This window comes from Diabrotica virgifera, chromosome 7 (assembly GCF_917563875.1).
Source record: "Diabrotica virgifera virgifera chromosome 7, PGI_DIABVI_V3a".
Classification (NCBI taxonomy): domain Eukaryota; kingdom Metazoa; phylum Arthropoda; class Insecta; order Coleoptera; family Chrysomelidae; genus Diabrotica; species Diabrotica virgifera.
In genome coordinates, this window is record NC_065449.1 from 128,056,769 (window position 1) to 128,075,195 (window position 18,427).

The 18,427-nt window shown below is 30.8% G+C and overlaps 1 protein-coding gene across 1 annotated transcript in view; it reads left to right on the top strand.

Annotated features, from left to right (window-relative positions):
• Window positions 1–18,427, top strand: part of LOC126888127 (2-hydroxyacyl-CoA lyase 1) — a 784,683-nt gene that overhangs the window by 308,282 nt on the left and 457,974 nt on the right. The window contains exon 3 of the mRNA XM_050656138.1: window positions 16,726–16,873. Coding sequence (XP_050512095.1) covers window positions 16,726–16,873 — 148 coding nt within the window. The remainder of the gene's footprint in view (window positions 1–16,725; window positions 16,874–18,427) is intronic.

Sequence of the window (18,427 nt, forward strand, 5' to 3'; positions counted from 1 at the left end):
AGTCAATATGTCAATTTATCATCAAAAAAACACTTTTATACTGTTTTTTTGCCAATAACTCAAAAAGTAAGTATGTTATCGGGAAAAACATTAAAATATAGCTTATAAAGTAACAAAATTGATGTACGTATGAACTTTTTAGAATCAGTAGAAGCAAAGTTGTAGCTAATGTAAAACAGAACACAGGTTCATATTCGTCAAATTTAAAAACGAATAATTTCATGTGAAATAACCAAAAAATGATAGGAACCAAAAAATGATGCACTGTTCTGAGACAACTTATTACAACTTTTTTAAAGTTTCAAAAAAATATTTTTTATGTTTTCTAAAAAAAGTTTCTAGCATCAAAATTAAGCAAGATACGCTCAAAATAAAGTAGGTCCTATTTTTGTTAAAAAAATTCGAAAAAGCACCCCCTAATTGGAATCTCATATGAAATTAATACTTACCGCTTCACAAGTTACTTAACTTATGTAATATTTATATGATCTGTATATCTTATATGATCGGCTCAAAGGGGTCAATTTTTGAAAAAAAAATTATTTTAAAGTAAAATTTGTTGCAGAAAAAAATGCTGTTTCAAAATGACATAAAATTTATTAGTGATAGTAATAGTATTATTATACGAATAGTAAAAAATGTAGGTTTTGCTTTTCTGAATATTTAGGATTATGTGTTTTTCTTTGAGACAAATATTGGTTAAGATATGGCTGTTCAAAATTGGCTTACACAGTTGGTTAGTGACTAGTTCAATCCCTTTCCATTACATCCCCTTAAAATAAGCATTTTGAACCGATGAAGCTTACAGATCATATTTATAAACAATACATACACGAGTAAATCAACTTCTGAAGTGGTGACTATTAATGTCATTTCGGATGCTAATTAGGGGGTGAATTTTATAATTTTTTACAAAAAAAGGATCTTCATTTTGAGCGTAACTTCCTTAATTTAATGCTAAAACTGTTTTAACCTTTTTTTAAACACTACAAAAAAGTTGTAATGAGTGTTCCCCAAAAAGTGCTTTAGTTTTTGACAGTTCACGTTGAAATATTCAATTTGGAATTTGGCGTGTATGAACCTATTTTTCATTAGTTACAACTCTTCTTTTACTGGGTCTAGGGATCTCATTCATAAGGACACCATTTTTTTTACTTTTTTATGGGCTATATTTTTCCTAAGAATGGTTTTTTCGATAAAATACTTACTTTTTGAGTTAATTGCCAAAAAACCGTTAAAAAATGTTTTTTTTGCTGAAAAATGAACATATTTACTCGCAAATAACTCGAAAAGTAACTAAGTGAAAAATGCTATAGAACAAAAGTTGCCTAGAATTAGTCAGTTAATCCATTTCCAGACTTATTTTGAACGTATATTTTTTCATCCCGAGACGTGGTAAAAGTCACCCCCATGGCAAAAGCACACATCGGCACAATATCAATGTGCTTCTTTGACATGTTACCTATGTGTATGCCAAATTTCATGTCAATCTAAGCGGTTTTTTTAAATTTATGGGTTTTGCAATATTTTACCGTCTGCGAACGGACTAATAGTAGAGGATCCGATATAAGGCCGATCTGCATCGATCTATTTAATGGATAACGTGTGCGTGAAGTAACAATGTATTTTAAACGGGATTTACTTTTTCGCACTGTTTTTGACACACTTTCATATAATCAAATATCCTAACTTTCGCGTTGTCATGGTGATGATATAATGAGCAATAAATTACAAAAAAAATTTGACAGTTTTGTGGTTTGAAAGAAATTAGAATGTTTAAATGTCAAAGTTCTAAAAATTGTAGAATAGGAATGAATTCCAGTGATAAAGAGTTACAGTTTTTTTATTTGTTTATCGTAGATAAAATATTGTATGAAACTGTGCGTGAAGTACTTTTTGCGAACTTAGGCGATGTATAGCACTCGCTCCGTTGTTGCTCGTGCTCCAAACATCACGTGCATTCGTAAAAAGCATACTTCACGAACTGTTTCATAAATAACTATTTTCATATATTAAAAATAAATGTTTCTGACTCGGGTAGATATTATTCCAGATTTTCAGATTTCAGCACAGTGTTAGATGGTTGGGGCATATATGGAGAGCAGGTAGCGTAACAACTATAAACTCAATTTTACAATGGAAACCCGGAGTTAGAAGGAAACGCGGAGGAACTAGAATAAATGGTTACAGGAAGTAAAGGAAAATTTATATAGGGCAGGAATTAGAGACTAGCAGAAAAAGACAGAGGATAAAAAGAAATGGTGAAGCACAGTCAATAGTATCGAGTAGCAGACTGGGACTAATCTGCTCTAAAAAGATGGATCTAGATAGCTTTTTAGCGGCTCAACCCCACCTGGTGTATTTAGCCATTTAATTTTCTTTTTACACATTATTATTGGTACATCAAAAATTAAAAGGACGGTGATGACGAATTTGTGTCCGCTGACCTCTATCACGTCTAGCTCAAGGTCATTTCGAGGTCAAATCAAGATAAATCGACAGTCGCTCTGAGAAAGTATATTAGGGCGTTTTTGGTGTCGCTGATGACGAATCAGGAGTCCGCTGACCTCTATCACGTCGAGTTCAAGGTCAAATCAACATAAATCGACACAATCGCTCTGAAAATATAGGGGTTTTGGAGTCACTGATCATGAAAACTGCGGTCCGTTGAGCTCTACCACGTAAGGTAAAGGTCATTTCAAGGCCAAATCAGGACAAGTCCACAAAACTGATTTGACCTTGAAATGACCTTTACCTGTCGCGGTTGAGCTCAACGGACCCCAGTTTTGTGATCAGCGACCCCAAAAACCTCGAAATGACCTTGAGCTAGACGTGATAGAGGTCAGCGGACACAAATTCGTCATCAGCGACCACAAAAACACCCTAATATACTTTTTCAGAGCGACTGTCGGTTTATCTTGATTTGACCTTGAGATGACCATTACCTGACGTTATAGAGGTCAGCGGACCCCGGATTCGTGACCAGCGACCCCAAAAACCCCCTAGTCATATGGTTTCGTCAAATATTCCGAAATGTATTTTTTTTGTAAACCTGTCTAATCAAAAGAATATCAATCTTTTAATTTAAATAGACAACTGTAAAACATAGAACTGCATTCACAACTGTATTCACAGTAAAAGTTTCAAAAGATCACACATTACGCTTAAAGTAAGAGGTAAATCAGCAGACGAGTCGTTGTGACTTCCAAAATATGACAACACCGCTGGAAGTGACAACGCACCTTGAACTACCCTATATATGGAAGCCATAACGTATGCTGTACGCTTCGGTATATACGTATATATATACAAAATTTATTGTGGTAAATCCTTTCCCCTCAATAGGTAGACCCATTTTATAAGCCCCCCTTTTACCAAATACACAATTTTTAAAAAATAATTCCTAGTAGAAATGTGGAAGTCGGACAGCCTCTTCTGTATACCGGCAGTCACAACTTAACGTGCATCAATATATATATATATATATATATATATATATATATATATATATATATATATATATATATATATATATATATATATATATATATATATATATATATATATATATATATATATATAAAACAAATGAAATAGAGAATGTGGAAAAATCCCCTTACGAATAATTCACACATCCACCATTTCGGGCTGGGAAAAATTTTTTGAATGGAATCAAAGATCCAAACACCAGGTCTTAGAAATGTGTTTCGCCCTCTTCAACCTCTCTGGGCTCATCGGTAAAGATGAGAAGTTGAATATCTTTAGACACATTCCAATCAAAAAACAACATTCGAGTCCTAGACATAGCAGGAGCGTAAATCTACGCCCAAGCTGAAAATGACAGTCTCAAGTTTTAATTCCCTAATTACTTTAGAGAAAGTAAGATAATGTTTATGAAAAAACAAAAGATTGAAACACACTCAGTGATCAAAAGATCCATAGGTACTGGTTTAACGACCACTCGTACGAAATATATATATATATATATATATATATATATATAATGTATATATATATGTTACACTTGAAGTTTCCGCGGGAGCTATATGTGCTTTCTGTTGTTTTCCGGGTTTGACTCCGCGTTGAATAATTTTGGTTTTGAGAAAAACCATTATTTTGACGACGTTTCGGCAAGATCTCACTTGCCATTGTCAAGTCAGGTAGTTCCGCTTCTCGCTGCTGCTTGAAGTAAACTGAATTCTTACTCACGATACCGTCACTTATGTAGTTGATCCTGATGCCGCTGCTGCTGGCCCTGCGCGAACCCTGGCTCAAAAAAGCCTTTAGTTTTTCTTCTCCGTGGGTCCAAATGATAAAAGTGTCATCCACGTATCTAAGCCACAGTTTGGGTTTGTATTCAGCTGTTTCTATTGCCCGCTGTTCTATTTCCTTCATAAACAAGTTCGCTATTACTGGTGACAGTGGGGAACCCATCGGTGCTCCCTCAACTTGTTTATATCTTTGTTCCTTATAGATGAAATAAGTGTTATTTAAACAGTGTTTGGTTAGGTTTAGTGTATCCGGTGATATTGGATACTTTTTGCTTATGATGTCCAGTGATTCATCTATAGGAACATTCGTGAAAAGTGAGTCTACATCGAAGCTGACTAGCAACCATACGCGGAAGAAGCGGATTCTTACGTCAAGAACGCGAGCCACTTCATCGAGCGTATAAAAGGTGTGACTCTTGAGCCGGGACATTTGCATATATATATATATATATATATATATATATATATATATATATATATATATATATATATATATATATATGAAAAAACAAAAGATGTAGATCTTTGAAACACACTCAGTGATCAAAAGATCCACAGGTACTGGTTTAACGACCACTCGTACGAAATCAAACAAATGAAATAGAGAATGTGGAAAAATCCCCTTACGAATAACTCACACATCCACTATTTCTGGCTGGGAAAAATTTTTCGAATAGAATCAAAGATCCAAACACCAGTTCTTAGAAATGTGTTTCGCCCTCTTCAACCTCCGTGGGCTCATCGGTAAAGATGAGAGGTTGAATATCTTTAGACACATTCCATCAAAAAACAACATCCGAGACATAGACATAACAGGAGCGTAAATCTACGCCCAACCTGAAAATGACAGTCTCAAGTTTTAATTCCCTAATTACTTTAGAGTAAGTAAGATAATGTTTATGAAAAAACAAAAGATGTAGATCTTTGAAACACACTCAGTGATCAAAAGATCCACAGGTACTGGTTTAACGACCACTCGTACGAAATCAAACAAATGAAATAGAGAATGTGGAAAAATCCCCTTACGAATAACTCACACATCCACTATTTCTGGCTGGGAAAAATTTTTCGAATAGAATCAAAGATCCAAACACCAGTTCTTAGAAATGTGTTTCGCCCTCTTCAACCTCCGTGGGCTCATCGGTAAAGATGAGAGGTTGAATATCTTTAGACACATTCCATCAAAAAACAACATCCGAGACATAGACATAACAGGAGCGTAAATCTACGCCCAACCTGAAAATGACAGTCTCAAGTTTTAATTCCCTAATTACTTTAGAGTAAGTAAGATAATGTTTATGAAAAAACAAAAGATGTAGATCTTTGAAACACACTCAGTGATCAAAAGATCCACAGGTACTGGTTTAACGACCACTCGTACGAAATCAAACAAATGAAATAGAGAATGTGGAAAAATCCCCTTACGAATAACTCGAATATATATATATATATATATATATATATATATATATATATATATATATATATATATATATATATATATATATATATATACAGTATGTCCCTGTAAGTTGTATCCATATGGAAAACTTTTTTATTATTAATTTTACGAAAAAAGTTATTCTTTATAAAAAGCTCTGCATGGTCCAAAACCTAAGATTTAACCATCAAATATCAAATTTTTTGAATATTATACGAGGTATGTCAAAAAGTTTGAATTTCACTCAAGAGTAAAGTAGCTTTATTTTTCGTAATATTGGAAATTGCTATTATGAAAAGTTGTTTGGAATTAAAAACTATATTCTAATATGCAATTACATCCTTCTAATTGAAAAAAAAAATTTTTTTGAGAAATTAATTTATTTAATTTTTAACTTTTATTATTAATTTTACGAAAAAAAGTGATTCTTAATAAAAAGTTCCGGTTGGTCTAAAACTTAAAATACAACCATCTTATATCAAATTTTATCAATTTTATACGAGGTATGTCAAAAAAATAAATTTAGATCAAAAGTAAAGTACCTTTATAGTTCAGAATATTTCAATTAGAAGGATGTAATTACATACTGAAACATAGTTTTTAATTCTAAATAACTTTTCATTATAACAATTTTCGATATTGTGAAAAATAAACGTATTTGACTCTTGAGCGAAATTCATATTTTTTGACATACCTCGTATAAAATTGATAAAATTTGACAAAAGATGGTTGTATTTTAGATTTTCGACCATGCAGAACTTTTTATTAAGAATCACTTTTTTTCGTAAAATTAATAATAAAAGAGGTATTTGAATTAAAATAACTGAAAATAATGTTAGTTATCCATCATTTTTCAAAAAAAAATTTTTTCAATTAGAAGGATGTAATTGCATACTAGAATACAGTTTTTAATTCCAAACAACTTTTCATAATAGCAATTTTCAATATTGTGAAAAATAAAGCTACTTTACTCTTGAGTGAAATTCAAACTTTTTGACATACCTCGTATAATATTCAAAAAATTTGATATTTGATGGTTAAATCTCAGGTTTTGGATCATGCAGAGCTTTTTATAAAGAATAACTTTTTTTCGTAAAATTAATAATAAAAAAGTTTTCCATATGGATACAACTTACAGGGACATACTGTATATATATACAGGGTGTCCCAAAAGTAGTGGAACGGTCGAATATTTCGCGAACTAAACATCGGATCGAAAAACTGAAAAATACGTGTTCAATTATTTTCAAAAATCTATCCAATGACAACAAACACCAACCCCCACTACACCCCCTGGAGGTGGGGTGGAGGGTAACTTTAAAATCTCAAATGGAAACCCCTAGTTTTTCTTGCAGATTTGGATTCGTTACGTAAAAGTAAGCAACTTTTATTCAAGACATTTTTTCGAACTGTGGATAGATGGCACTATAATTGAGAAAAACGATTTATCCTGATACCATAGGTAAATTATAGAAACGGTTTGATATCTTAAGAAATACACTTCCAAATGAGAAACCAAAAAAAATTGTTTTAATACTTTTCGAAAACCTATCGAGTAACACTAAACATGACCCTCCAACCCACCCCCTGGAGGTGGGGTGGGGGGTAACTTTAAAATCTTAAATAGCAACCCCCACTTTTTATTACAGATTCGGATTCGTCATAAAAAATTAAGCAACATTTATTTGAAACATTTTTTAGAATTGTTGATAGATGGCGCTTTAATTGGAAAAATACGATTTATTAGCGCCATCTATCAGCAATTTTAAAAAATGTTTCGAATAAATGTTGTTTAATTTTTCATGACGAATTCAAATCTGCAATAAAAAGTGGGGATTGCTATTTAAGATTTTAAATTTACCCCCACCCCGTCTCCAGGGGATGGGTTGGAGGGTCATTTTTGGTGTTTATCGATAGGTTTTCGAAAAATATTAGAAACCTGTTTTTTGGTTTCTCATTTAGAAGTGTATTTCTCGAGATATTAGAACGTTTCTATAATTTACCTATGGTATCAGGATAAATCGTTTTTCCCAATTATAGCGCCATCTATCCACAGTTCGAAAAAATGTCTTCAATAAAAGTTGCTTACTTTTACGTAGCGAATCCAAATCTGCAAGAAAAACTAGGGGTTTTCATTTGAGATTTTAAAGTTACCCCCCACCCCACCTCCAGGGGGTGTAGTGGGGGTTGGTGTTTGATGTCATTGGATAGATTTTTGAAAATGATTGAACAGGTATTTTTCAGTTTTTCGATCCGATGTTTAGTTCGCGAAATATTCGACCGTTCCACTACTTTTGGGACACCCTATATATATATATATATATATATATATATATATATATATATATATATATATATATATATATATATAATTTTAAGTTTCTGTGGGTTGGAGTCAATAAAAAAGGGCTTTTAGAAAACTATTTTATATCTCTCAAGCTTTCGAATGTTAATTACATTCCTTTTCAAGAGCTAAAATACAGAGTTGCTAATAAAGTGGAAACAAAAATGATGTAAAAAATATAACTCACCAGATAAATTTAGGTTGGTTATTAAACTGCTAACTTAAGTAACATCAAATATAAATTATTATCAAAATGTATATTTCCCAGACTGTAAGGAAAATTTATGAATTTTTATTTAATTTTGAATTTAAAATTATCGATAAAATAAATTTTTTTTTATAAAATTCAAAGTCAATGTCAAATAAAAAGTCATCCTACATAGACAAGTAAATGAAAGTGGGGTATATTTAAGTATATTACCAAATGATAATTTATTAAAAAGAAAGAAAAAGAAGATTTAAATAAGTAGAAAAATATTTTGTTTTTATATTATAGTTTACAGAAGTGCAAATTTTTTTTAAAAAAGGATATAAAAAATAGAATAAAAAAAAAATTTTTGGAATCAATGTGTCTTATGGTTTTATGGTGAAATATTTGAATTATAAAGAGATGATGTAGTTATAAATTTTACTTAAATTTTGAATTTCTGATCTTTTCTGAAGTAAAATTTATAGATAATAGTTTAAATAAAAGATCAGAAATTCAAAATTTAAGTAAAATTTATAACTACATCATCTCTTTATAATTCAAATATTTCACCATAAAACCATAAGACACATTGATTCCAAAAAATTTTTTTTTATTCTTTTTTTTATATCCTTTTTTAAAAAAAATTTGCACTTCTGTAAACTATAATATAAAAACAAAATATTTTTCTACTTATTTAAATCTTCTTTTTCTTTCTTTTTAATAAATTATCATTTGGTAATATACTTAAATATACCCCACTTTCATTTACTTGTCTATGTAGGATGACTTTTTATTTGACATTGACTTTGAATTTTATAAAAAAAAAAAATTATTTTATCGATAATTTTAAATTCAAAATTAAATAAAAATTCATAAATTTTCCTTACAGTCTGGGAAATATACATTTTGATAATAATTTATATTTGATGTTACTTAAGTTAGCAGTTTAATAACCAACCTAAATTTATCTGGTGAGTTATATTTTTTACATCATTTTTGTTTCCACTTTATTAGCAACTCTGTATTTTAGCTCTTGAAAAGGAATGTAATTAACATTCGAAAGCTTGAGAGATATAAAATAGTTTTCTAAAAGCCCTTTTTTATTGACTCCAACCCACAGAAACTTAAAATTGTTTTTTAAATAAGTCAACATAGTACTTCTTTTTCTATATATATATATATATATATATATATATATATATATATATATATATATATATATATATATATGCTTTCTCTTGTTTTCCGGGTTTGACTCCACGTTGAATAATTTTGGTTTTTAGAAAAACCATTATTTTGACGACGTTTCGACAAGATCTCACTTGCCATTGTCAAGTCAGGTAGTTCCGCTTCTCGCTGCTGCTTGAAGTAAACTGAATTCTTACTCACGATACCGTCACTTATGTAGTTGAACCTGATGCTGCTGCTGCTTGCCCTGCGCGAACTCTGGAAATATTATGGAAATATATTTTAAAATAAAACTAAAATTTTATTTTGCATCAAAATGAAAATACATTTTCGCGCCACGTAATATTCATATCAGATCTTTTGTAGCTGGAATATTGTATGCGCCACTCATATTTACGTCGTTTACCGGTTTTTTATTCTTGTCTCAAACAGACAATAAAAAAAATCAGAACTCATCAATTATCGGCGGAAATGAGTTCAATTTTGTTACTCGGGGGTTTTTGGGGTCGCTGGCCAGGGTACCTACTGTTTACCTCGTCTTGTGGAGTTTTCGGCAAATTCATTAAAAAATTAGTCAAAAATCATTACTCGGGGGTTTTTGGGTCGCTGACGACGAATATGACATCGGAAGTGATCTCCGGAATACCTGGTGCATAGGGTACCACTGTTTACCTCGTCTTATGGAGTTTTTGGCAAATGCATTAAAAAATTAGTCAAAAATCATTAGTCAGGGGTTTTGGGGTCGCTGACGACGAATATGACATCGGAAGTGATCTCCGGGGTACCTGGTGCCCAGGGTACCTACTGTTTATCTCGTGACTAATGATTTTTGACTAATTTTTTTATGAATTTGCCGAAAACTCCAAAAGACGAGGTAAACAGTAGGTACCCTGGGCACCAGGTACTCCGGAGATCACTTACGACATCATATTCGTTTTCAGCGACCCCAAAAACCCCCCGAGTAACAAAATTGAACTAATGCTAATATGCAATGAACAAAAGGAGTGAAATTAATCAATTAATCACTATTTACTCCTACCTATTATATTTGGATAATCACAATCAATCCAATGATGTCTCAACAACTGATTCATTGTAAAGTTTTATTTCTTAGTCAATCTTAAAGTATTAAGTAAACAATTTTGGTTTTTTAACTTTAAATAACTTTTTCGGTAAGTATTTATGTCTATTCGATCATCGGTAGTAGTACTACATAAGAAAAAGAAGAAGTGGTGTCATTGGCAATGTCCAGGAATGACACTTAACTTAACCTCATTATACATAAAATGGTGGTGTCAAAATCGCAATTTTACCCTAAAAATAAAAATAAATAACGTTTTTTGCGTTTAACTCACTTCACCTCGTGTTCCATTTTAATATTTTTTGCTGAAATTTGTATAGCATATATTTCTCACCTTTTTGAAGACAATGAGATCTTTTGTAAGTTTTCAATCCTATTCTTGTAAAGGTTATGAATTTTTTAAAACAAAAGGTGCAGATTCGTGAATTGCAAAGTTAAATCGCAAAAGTTGTGACAAAATTTGAAAATTAGCTTCTTGATCACTTTTATGTTAAAACATAAAGCCCAAAGAGGTTTTCTGGTGAGTTTTAGATCAAAATCTTTTATAGAAAAAAAATGGTGCAACTTTTAATTTTCAGAAAAACGTGATTTCATTTTTTTATTTTTAACCCAATTTTAGATGGTTCCACCATCTAAAATTCAAAATAAACTTCATTTTCGTTTTCAGCGCCATCAAAAACATAAAGTAACACCAAAATTAGCCATTCACCACCCATGGTCAGTATCTTGAAAAAGTGTTATTTTGAGGATTTATAACGTCGATATTAAAAGTTGCACCATTTGTTTTTCTATAAAACATTTTGATCTAAAACTTTCCAGAAAACTTATTTATACTCCATAATTTAACATAAGCGTGATTAAAAAGCTAAATTTCAAATTTCGTCACACAACTTTTGCTATTAAACATTGACACAACAATTCAGAAATTTGCACCTTTTACTTTAAAAAACTCATAACTTTTATTCGAATAAGACTGAAAGCTTGTAACAATTCAATTCAATTCAATTTTATTTCCAAAGAAGAATTTTGTACATTGTAATTAACAATAATATTATATTTAATATAATGCACCCACTTCAGGGAAAAAGCACACTAGGCAACTTAATACCTGTATTGTAACCTTAATCCCTGAAGGTGTACAATCCAATTGTACAATTTTAAACAGTAAGTACTTGTGGCTGGTATAATTTACATACTCTATGATTGACAAAATACAATTGAAAGTGAGAGGAGAGAAGACCTAATCGGCATGGCGCAACTATATTTACTAGAAGACAGTTTGGATAGAAAATTAATTTTTAGAAAATGTTGAATTCAATTGTTTTAGTTAATATCATATTTTTTATGGTTCTTTTAAACTGTTTATAATTTATTATTGTTTTTATATTTTTTGGCAATAAATTAAATAGAGTTGGACCATAATAAAATAGTGATCGTTTTGTAATTGTCTTGCTGAAAAAGGGTACTTTAACCAAAAGTTGTTGAGTTGTCCTTGTATACTTTTGATGTTGATTTATTTTTAACTTACTTGAATTGGAAAATACCCAAATTAATGATTGCTGTATATAAATAGATCGGACACTCATTTGTTTTAGCTCTTTATATAAAAGTGATGTGGAAAAAAGTTTACTTTTTTTAAATATTATTTTAAGAAGTGTATTTTGAGCTGTCTGTAAAATATGTAAGGTATTACTAAATGTACCACCCCAAACAACAATACAATATCGTATTATATATTCAATCCAAGAGTTATATAGGATACTCAAGGTTTTTTTTGAGAGAATGTCTCTTAATAAGTAAAATTTAGGCATTAAGGATCTAATTCTTTTTGCAACGTGTGCCACATGCTCACGCCATCTCAGATGCTGATCAATTATAACTCCTAAATATTTAATAGATTTAGTTTTTTCTAAAGAGGGACATGGACATGCCTGCACACTGTTGCAATCTGAACTATGAATTTTTAAACTAATATTAGTTGGCTGATCAGACATAGTGGGAGAAAAAGTAATAAATTTAGTTTTTTTTATATTCAGACTGAGCAGATTGTGGTTAAGCCATAACTGTATCTTACTTATGCCAGATTCAGCTGTTTTACATACGCGGTCCCATGTTGAATCTTTAAATACTAAGACTGTGTCATCAGCATAGCATAAAATTCGCCCTGAAAACCCATGAATTTCGGTTATACTATTAATGTACAGTATAAATAGAATCGGACCTAGTACTGTTCCTTGGGGTACCCCAACAGTAATCTCTTTAGTTGAGCTAATACAATTACCTATTTTAACTTTTTGTGTTCTTTGAGATAAATAATTACTAATAAGATTTAAAGCTATACCTCTTACCCCATTTTTATATAATTTGTTTAGAAGAATCTCATGTGATATAGTATCAAAAGCTTTAGCGAGATCCAGAAAAATTGCTAGACATTTATTTGATTCTTCTAGACATTGTACTGTTTGATCAACAAGATCGATTATAGCTTTCTCTGTGTTAGCTTTTTTCACAAATCCAAATTGCCTTTCGGTTATAATTTTATATTTATCAAAGAATGTAATTAGTCTCTTTTTGAGAGATTGTTCAAAAATTTTCGAAAAACTATTAATGACTGATATAGGACGGTAATTGTCGACTTGTTTTTGATTACCGGCTTTGAAAACAGGTGTTACAAGTGATTCTTTCCATTGTGTTGGGATTTTTCCTGTTGTATAACAGAGATTAATGATATGAACTATTGGAGAAGCAATGTGCACATGAATATTTTTAACTAATTTCGAAGTAATTCCGTCTGGTCCTGGTGCACTATTATTTTTTAAATTAGATATTAGTAAAATAATTTCATTTATATTTACAGGTTCCAAAAAAATTGATGATTGTAATTCTAAGTCTCTTTCAAAACCCGGTGGTAATGTAGTTTTTGTAATACTATCAGCCATTTTTTGCCCAATACTTGTAAAATAATTGTTAAACATATTTGATTTCTCAATATTATGTTATTTGAGTTCCTTGTGTATTAATCAACGGAATATTTTCAAGTTGATTGTTTTGTTTACTTTTGCAACCTGAAATTTCATTTATAATAGACCACATTTTTTTATAGTCACCGTTTGTTTCATTAATTTTAGCTTTATAAAAATCATTTTTTGTCTTTTTAATTAGATTACTTAAGTGATTTCGATAAGTTTTAAACCTTATTTTCGTTTTCAGCACCATCAAAAACATAAAGTATGACCAAAATTAACCATTCACCACACCGTGGTTTTCTCGAGAAATAAGCGTTTTTTTGGGTGTGCCCCTCGTCTAGATTAATTGTTGACATAAATGGCGTTATTACGTATGTTATTTCTGTTATATTTTCTTGACGGGATAGCATAGACTTGCTTAATGTAAGCCGCCGATAGTAAAAATTAATTCAGTTTTATTTAAAAGCTCAACGTATCGACAATAGCGAGTGAGAGTTCGCTGACACATCTACAAACCTTTTGTGTTAAAAGGGAACCAAATTCTCAACGGGTATACGTACACCCGTTCTAGGTACCGATATAGCGGATTAAACGAAATTTCCTTGGGTGTAATTTTAACTATTGAATTTAAAAAAATATCTGATATCAACGGCCATAAAGTCGTAGGGCGCGTCCATAGTGCACGCTGGTTTCCGAGTCAGAAGCCGAGTCCGTGTGCGAATAATCCTATACAGGGTGAGTCATGAGGAACTGTACATGCTCCTACCTCGTATAGAGGCCCCTATGGGGAATAACAAATGACCATTAAAAAGTGTCTGCTCCCATTGTTTAATAATATACAGGGCGAGTTTCGCATTTTGACAGAAATTTGTATTCGTCCTAATTTTTGAACGGTCAGATCGATGTGTCTCTTATTTTGGTCAATCGTTACACTATTACCACCTAATCAACTGATTTATTAAAACTAGAAAAAAATCAGGTCCGGCTTTAAAAAATTAGTTCGTTTGGGTCTTGGAAAAAATTTCACCCTGTATACGCTTTTTGAAAACTCTAATATGAATTTTACAAATTAGACAAATAGGCAATTAAAATGGCATATTTATTTTTTTCCCCACACGATTACTTAATTTCTTATAAAAAAATCAAATTTGACTATGAATTAAAAGTTTGGTAAAGTGAACCATAGATTTAAAAAAATTAACTTTTATTACAAAAATTAATTTTTTTTAAACAAATTAATTTTTTTTAAACAAATATATAATTTATGTTACCACCCAATCAACTGATTTATTCAAGCTAGAAAAAAATCAGGTCCGGCTTTAAAAAATTAGTTCGTTTGGGTCTTAGAAAAAATTTCACCCTGTATACGCTTTTTGAAAACTCTAATATGAATTTTGCAAATTAGACAAATAGGTAATTAAAATGGCATATTTATTTTTTCCCCACACGATTACTTAATTTTTTATAAAAAAAAATCAAATTTGACTATGAATAATTAAAAGTTTGGTAAAGTGAACCATAGATTTAAAAAAATTAACTTTTATTACAAAAATTAACTTTTTTTGAACAAATATTTAATTTATGTTACCACCCAATCAACTGATTTATTCAAACTAGAAAAAAGTCAGGCCCGGATTTACAAAATTAGTTCGTTTTGGTCTTAGAAAAAATTTCACCCTGTATAAGCTTTTTGAAAACTCTAATATGAATTTTACAAATTAGACAAATAGGCAATTAAAATGGCATATTTATTTTTTTCTCCACACGATTACTTAATTTTTTATTAAAATATCAAATTTGTCAAAATCGGAATTTTAACCTAAAAATGAAAAAAAAAAATCACGGTTTAACTCGCTACAACTTTGCTCCATTTTAATATTTTTTTTTCTGAAATTTTTACAGCACATATCTCTTACCATTGTAAAGACTATGAAAATTGTTGTAGACTTTCAGTCTTCTTCACGTAAAAGTTATGAATTTTTAAAAATAAAAGGTGCAGATTAATTAAATCGCAAAAATTAAGTGAAAAAATTTAAAATTTATCTATTTGATCACGTCTATGTTAAACTGGAGTCCAAAGAGAAGTGTTATGGGGAGTTTTAAATCTAGACGTGTTATAGAAAAAAAATGGTGAAACTTTTAATTTTAAGAAAAACGTTGTTTAATTTTTTTTTATTTTTATGGCAAAATTGCGATTTTGACGAATTTGATTTCTTAATAAAAAATTAAGTAACCGTGTGGGGAAAAAATAAATATTCCATTTTAATTGCCTATTTGTCTAATTTGTAAAATTAATATTAGAGTTTTCAAAAAGCTTATACAGGGTGAACTTTTTTCTAAGTCCTAAACGAACTAATTTTTTAAAGCCGGACCTGATTTTTTTCTAGTTTGAATAAATCAGTTGATTGGGTGATAACATAAATTAAATATTTGTTTAAAAAAAATTAATTTTTGTAATAAAAGTTAATTTTTTTAAATATATGGTTCACTTTACCAAACTTTTAATTCATAGTCAAATTTGATTTTTTTATAAAAAATTAAGTAATCGTGTGGGGAAAAAAATAAATATGCCATTTTAATTGTCTATTTCTCTAATTTGTAAAACTCATATTAGAGTTTTCAAAAAGCGTATACAGGGTGAAATTTTTTCTAAGACCCAAACGAACTAATTTTTTAAAGCCAGACCTGATTTTTTTCTAGTTTGACTAAATCAGTTGATTGGGTGGCAATAGTGTAACGATTGACCAAAATAAGAGACACATCGATCTGACCGTTCAAAAATTATGACGAATACAAATTTCTGTCAAAATGCGAAACTCGCCCTGTATATTATTAAACAATGAGAGCAGACACTTTTTAATGGTCATTTGTTATTCCCCATAGGGGCCTCTATACGAGGTAGGAGTATGTACAGTTCCTCATGACACCCTGTATAACAGCGCGCAGGTGCACTTTGGACAGGCCCGTTTAAATACGAAGGAATGTTTGCAACGGACACAGCGCTGACTTCGGAAACCAGCGTGCACTATGGACGCGCCCTAAGGAGATATAAACTTTTACTGGGATTGTGAATAAATATTCCATAGAGAAATTAGTATTAAATAGTCCTACTAAATTAATTTCAAATACGTATAATACATGAATTAATTTTTTTTGAAATGCCCATTCTTCTTTATCAATTTAAGTAAAACAAAAATATTTCCAAACATTTATTTCTACCTACCTTTATTTATTTTATGGACAGGTTGAACTGGCTAGACCATATTGTAAATATTCGGCGCGTCCACCGAGCATACCATTAATACCTCTTCATGTCGAAAAAGCAGTGAGATTAGCAAAAACAGGTCGACCAGGAGCAGCCTATCTTGATTTTCCTGCAAATATTTTATCAGGTAAGTAATAAACCATCAGGAAGTATGTTTGCATAATGTTACTATTAAACAAATTGAAATGGCATCTTAGTTCTATGAGAACTAAAATTTTGATTTCTATGAGGCTGTCTATGTATTAAAGGGGCTGTCTATTGGCACATCCTTGGAGTGTGGAATGGTGATGATGTTGATTCAGTGGCGGCTCGTACCACTTTAAGAAGGTAGTGCCAGAACTCGGGCAGCCGCCAAAATTTTTAGTAACGGATTCACGATATTGTCAAAAAAGGTATACTAACAACAAAAACTTAAAAAAAATATGCGCGGATACTTTTATCTTATGTATTTTAAGTTTATTGATCTGGGGTGCCAAGCAATTGTCCAACATTGATCAAAACAGTTCCGTAAATTAATTAATAATAAAAACCTCTTAACCTACTACCAGCATTTACTGCTGATAGTGATAGTGCTTGAAAATTGTTATTACGATTTAGTCTCTATTTACCAATTTATAAAAATAATACTATTTCATTATTCACACACATGCACACATTTTTGTAATGTCACTTTTAAAGTTTACGATATATGAAGTTCATTCTTCTATTTTTTGGTTGCAAAGTTTTCAATGACTTTATAATTAAAATTATCAATACAATTTACAAAATGCTTTTCTGCAGATAGCATACCTAAAGCACTATGTTATGTTTTAACATCGAAAAACAGCGTTCTGCTTCAGATGTTGATATAGGAATGGTAATTAAAATACTTAAAAGTTTAATAGTTTCTTCAAATGTGCTTTTTAAACCTTCCCTCTACAATAAAACCGATAGCGAAACAGCCCCAGAGGTAGTACTTAATTCGTCTCGCTAATACAGTACTTACTTCCAATTCAGTTTTAAACCGAGTTTTGCTTAAAAATTAAAATTGTCTCCATGTTTCATTAAGAAATGATTCGAAAAACTGATGCTTATAAGCAGAAAACTTCTCCTACATAAATAAATTAGAAGCAACTAAATGTCCGAAAAAGGTAGACCTTTGAAAGATCTGGTACTTTGAATAATATGAACCTTTAAGTCGTTGTCTAATTCGGCGCTAAAATTGACCAGCTCCTTAAATATGCCTCTATTTTCTGAATTTTCTTTTTCGTCGTGACCTCTTAAAGCTAACTCGAAAGCTCCACAACACCTTATAACATTTATAGTTTTTTTTTCTATCGAAAAACCACCAAAAATTTTTTTAAGATACTAATCTTCATTGTCAATTAATAAATTAAACTTAGAAATAATCAAAATATTATCAAAATACCCACGATCAGGATGCACTAAAAGTTTAATTATAAATACAAAAACTTTTTAACAGAAAATATACATAATAAAAGCGACAAACCAGCACGTAAAGGAACTCAAAATAAATAGACCTGGTATCATTCTCTCGTGCCTGGCACAGAGATTCTAATTTTAAGGTATACTAATAGTCCAATATAGCACTTTCTCTGTCACTTACATAGAATGCTCGTAAAATCTTTCTCTCTTTAGTCGTGCCAGTACTGACTTCGGCACGAAGGAGATTCTTCTGTCG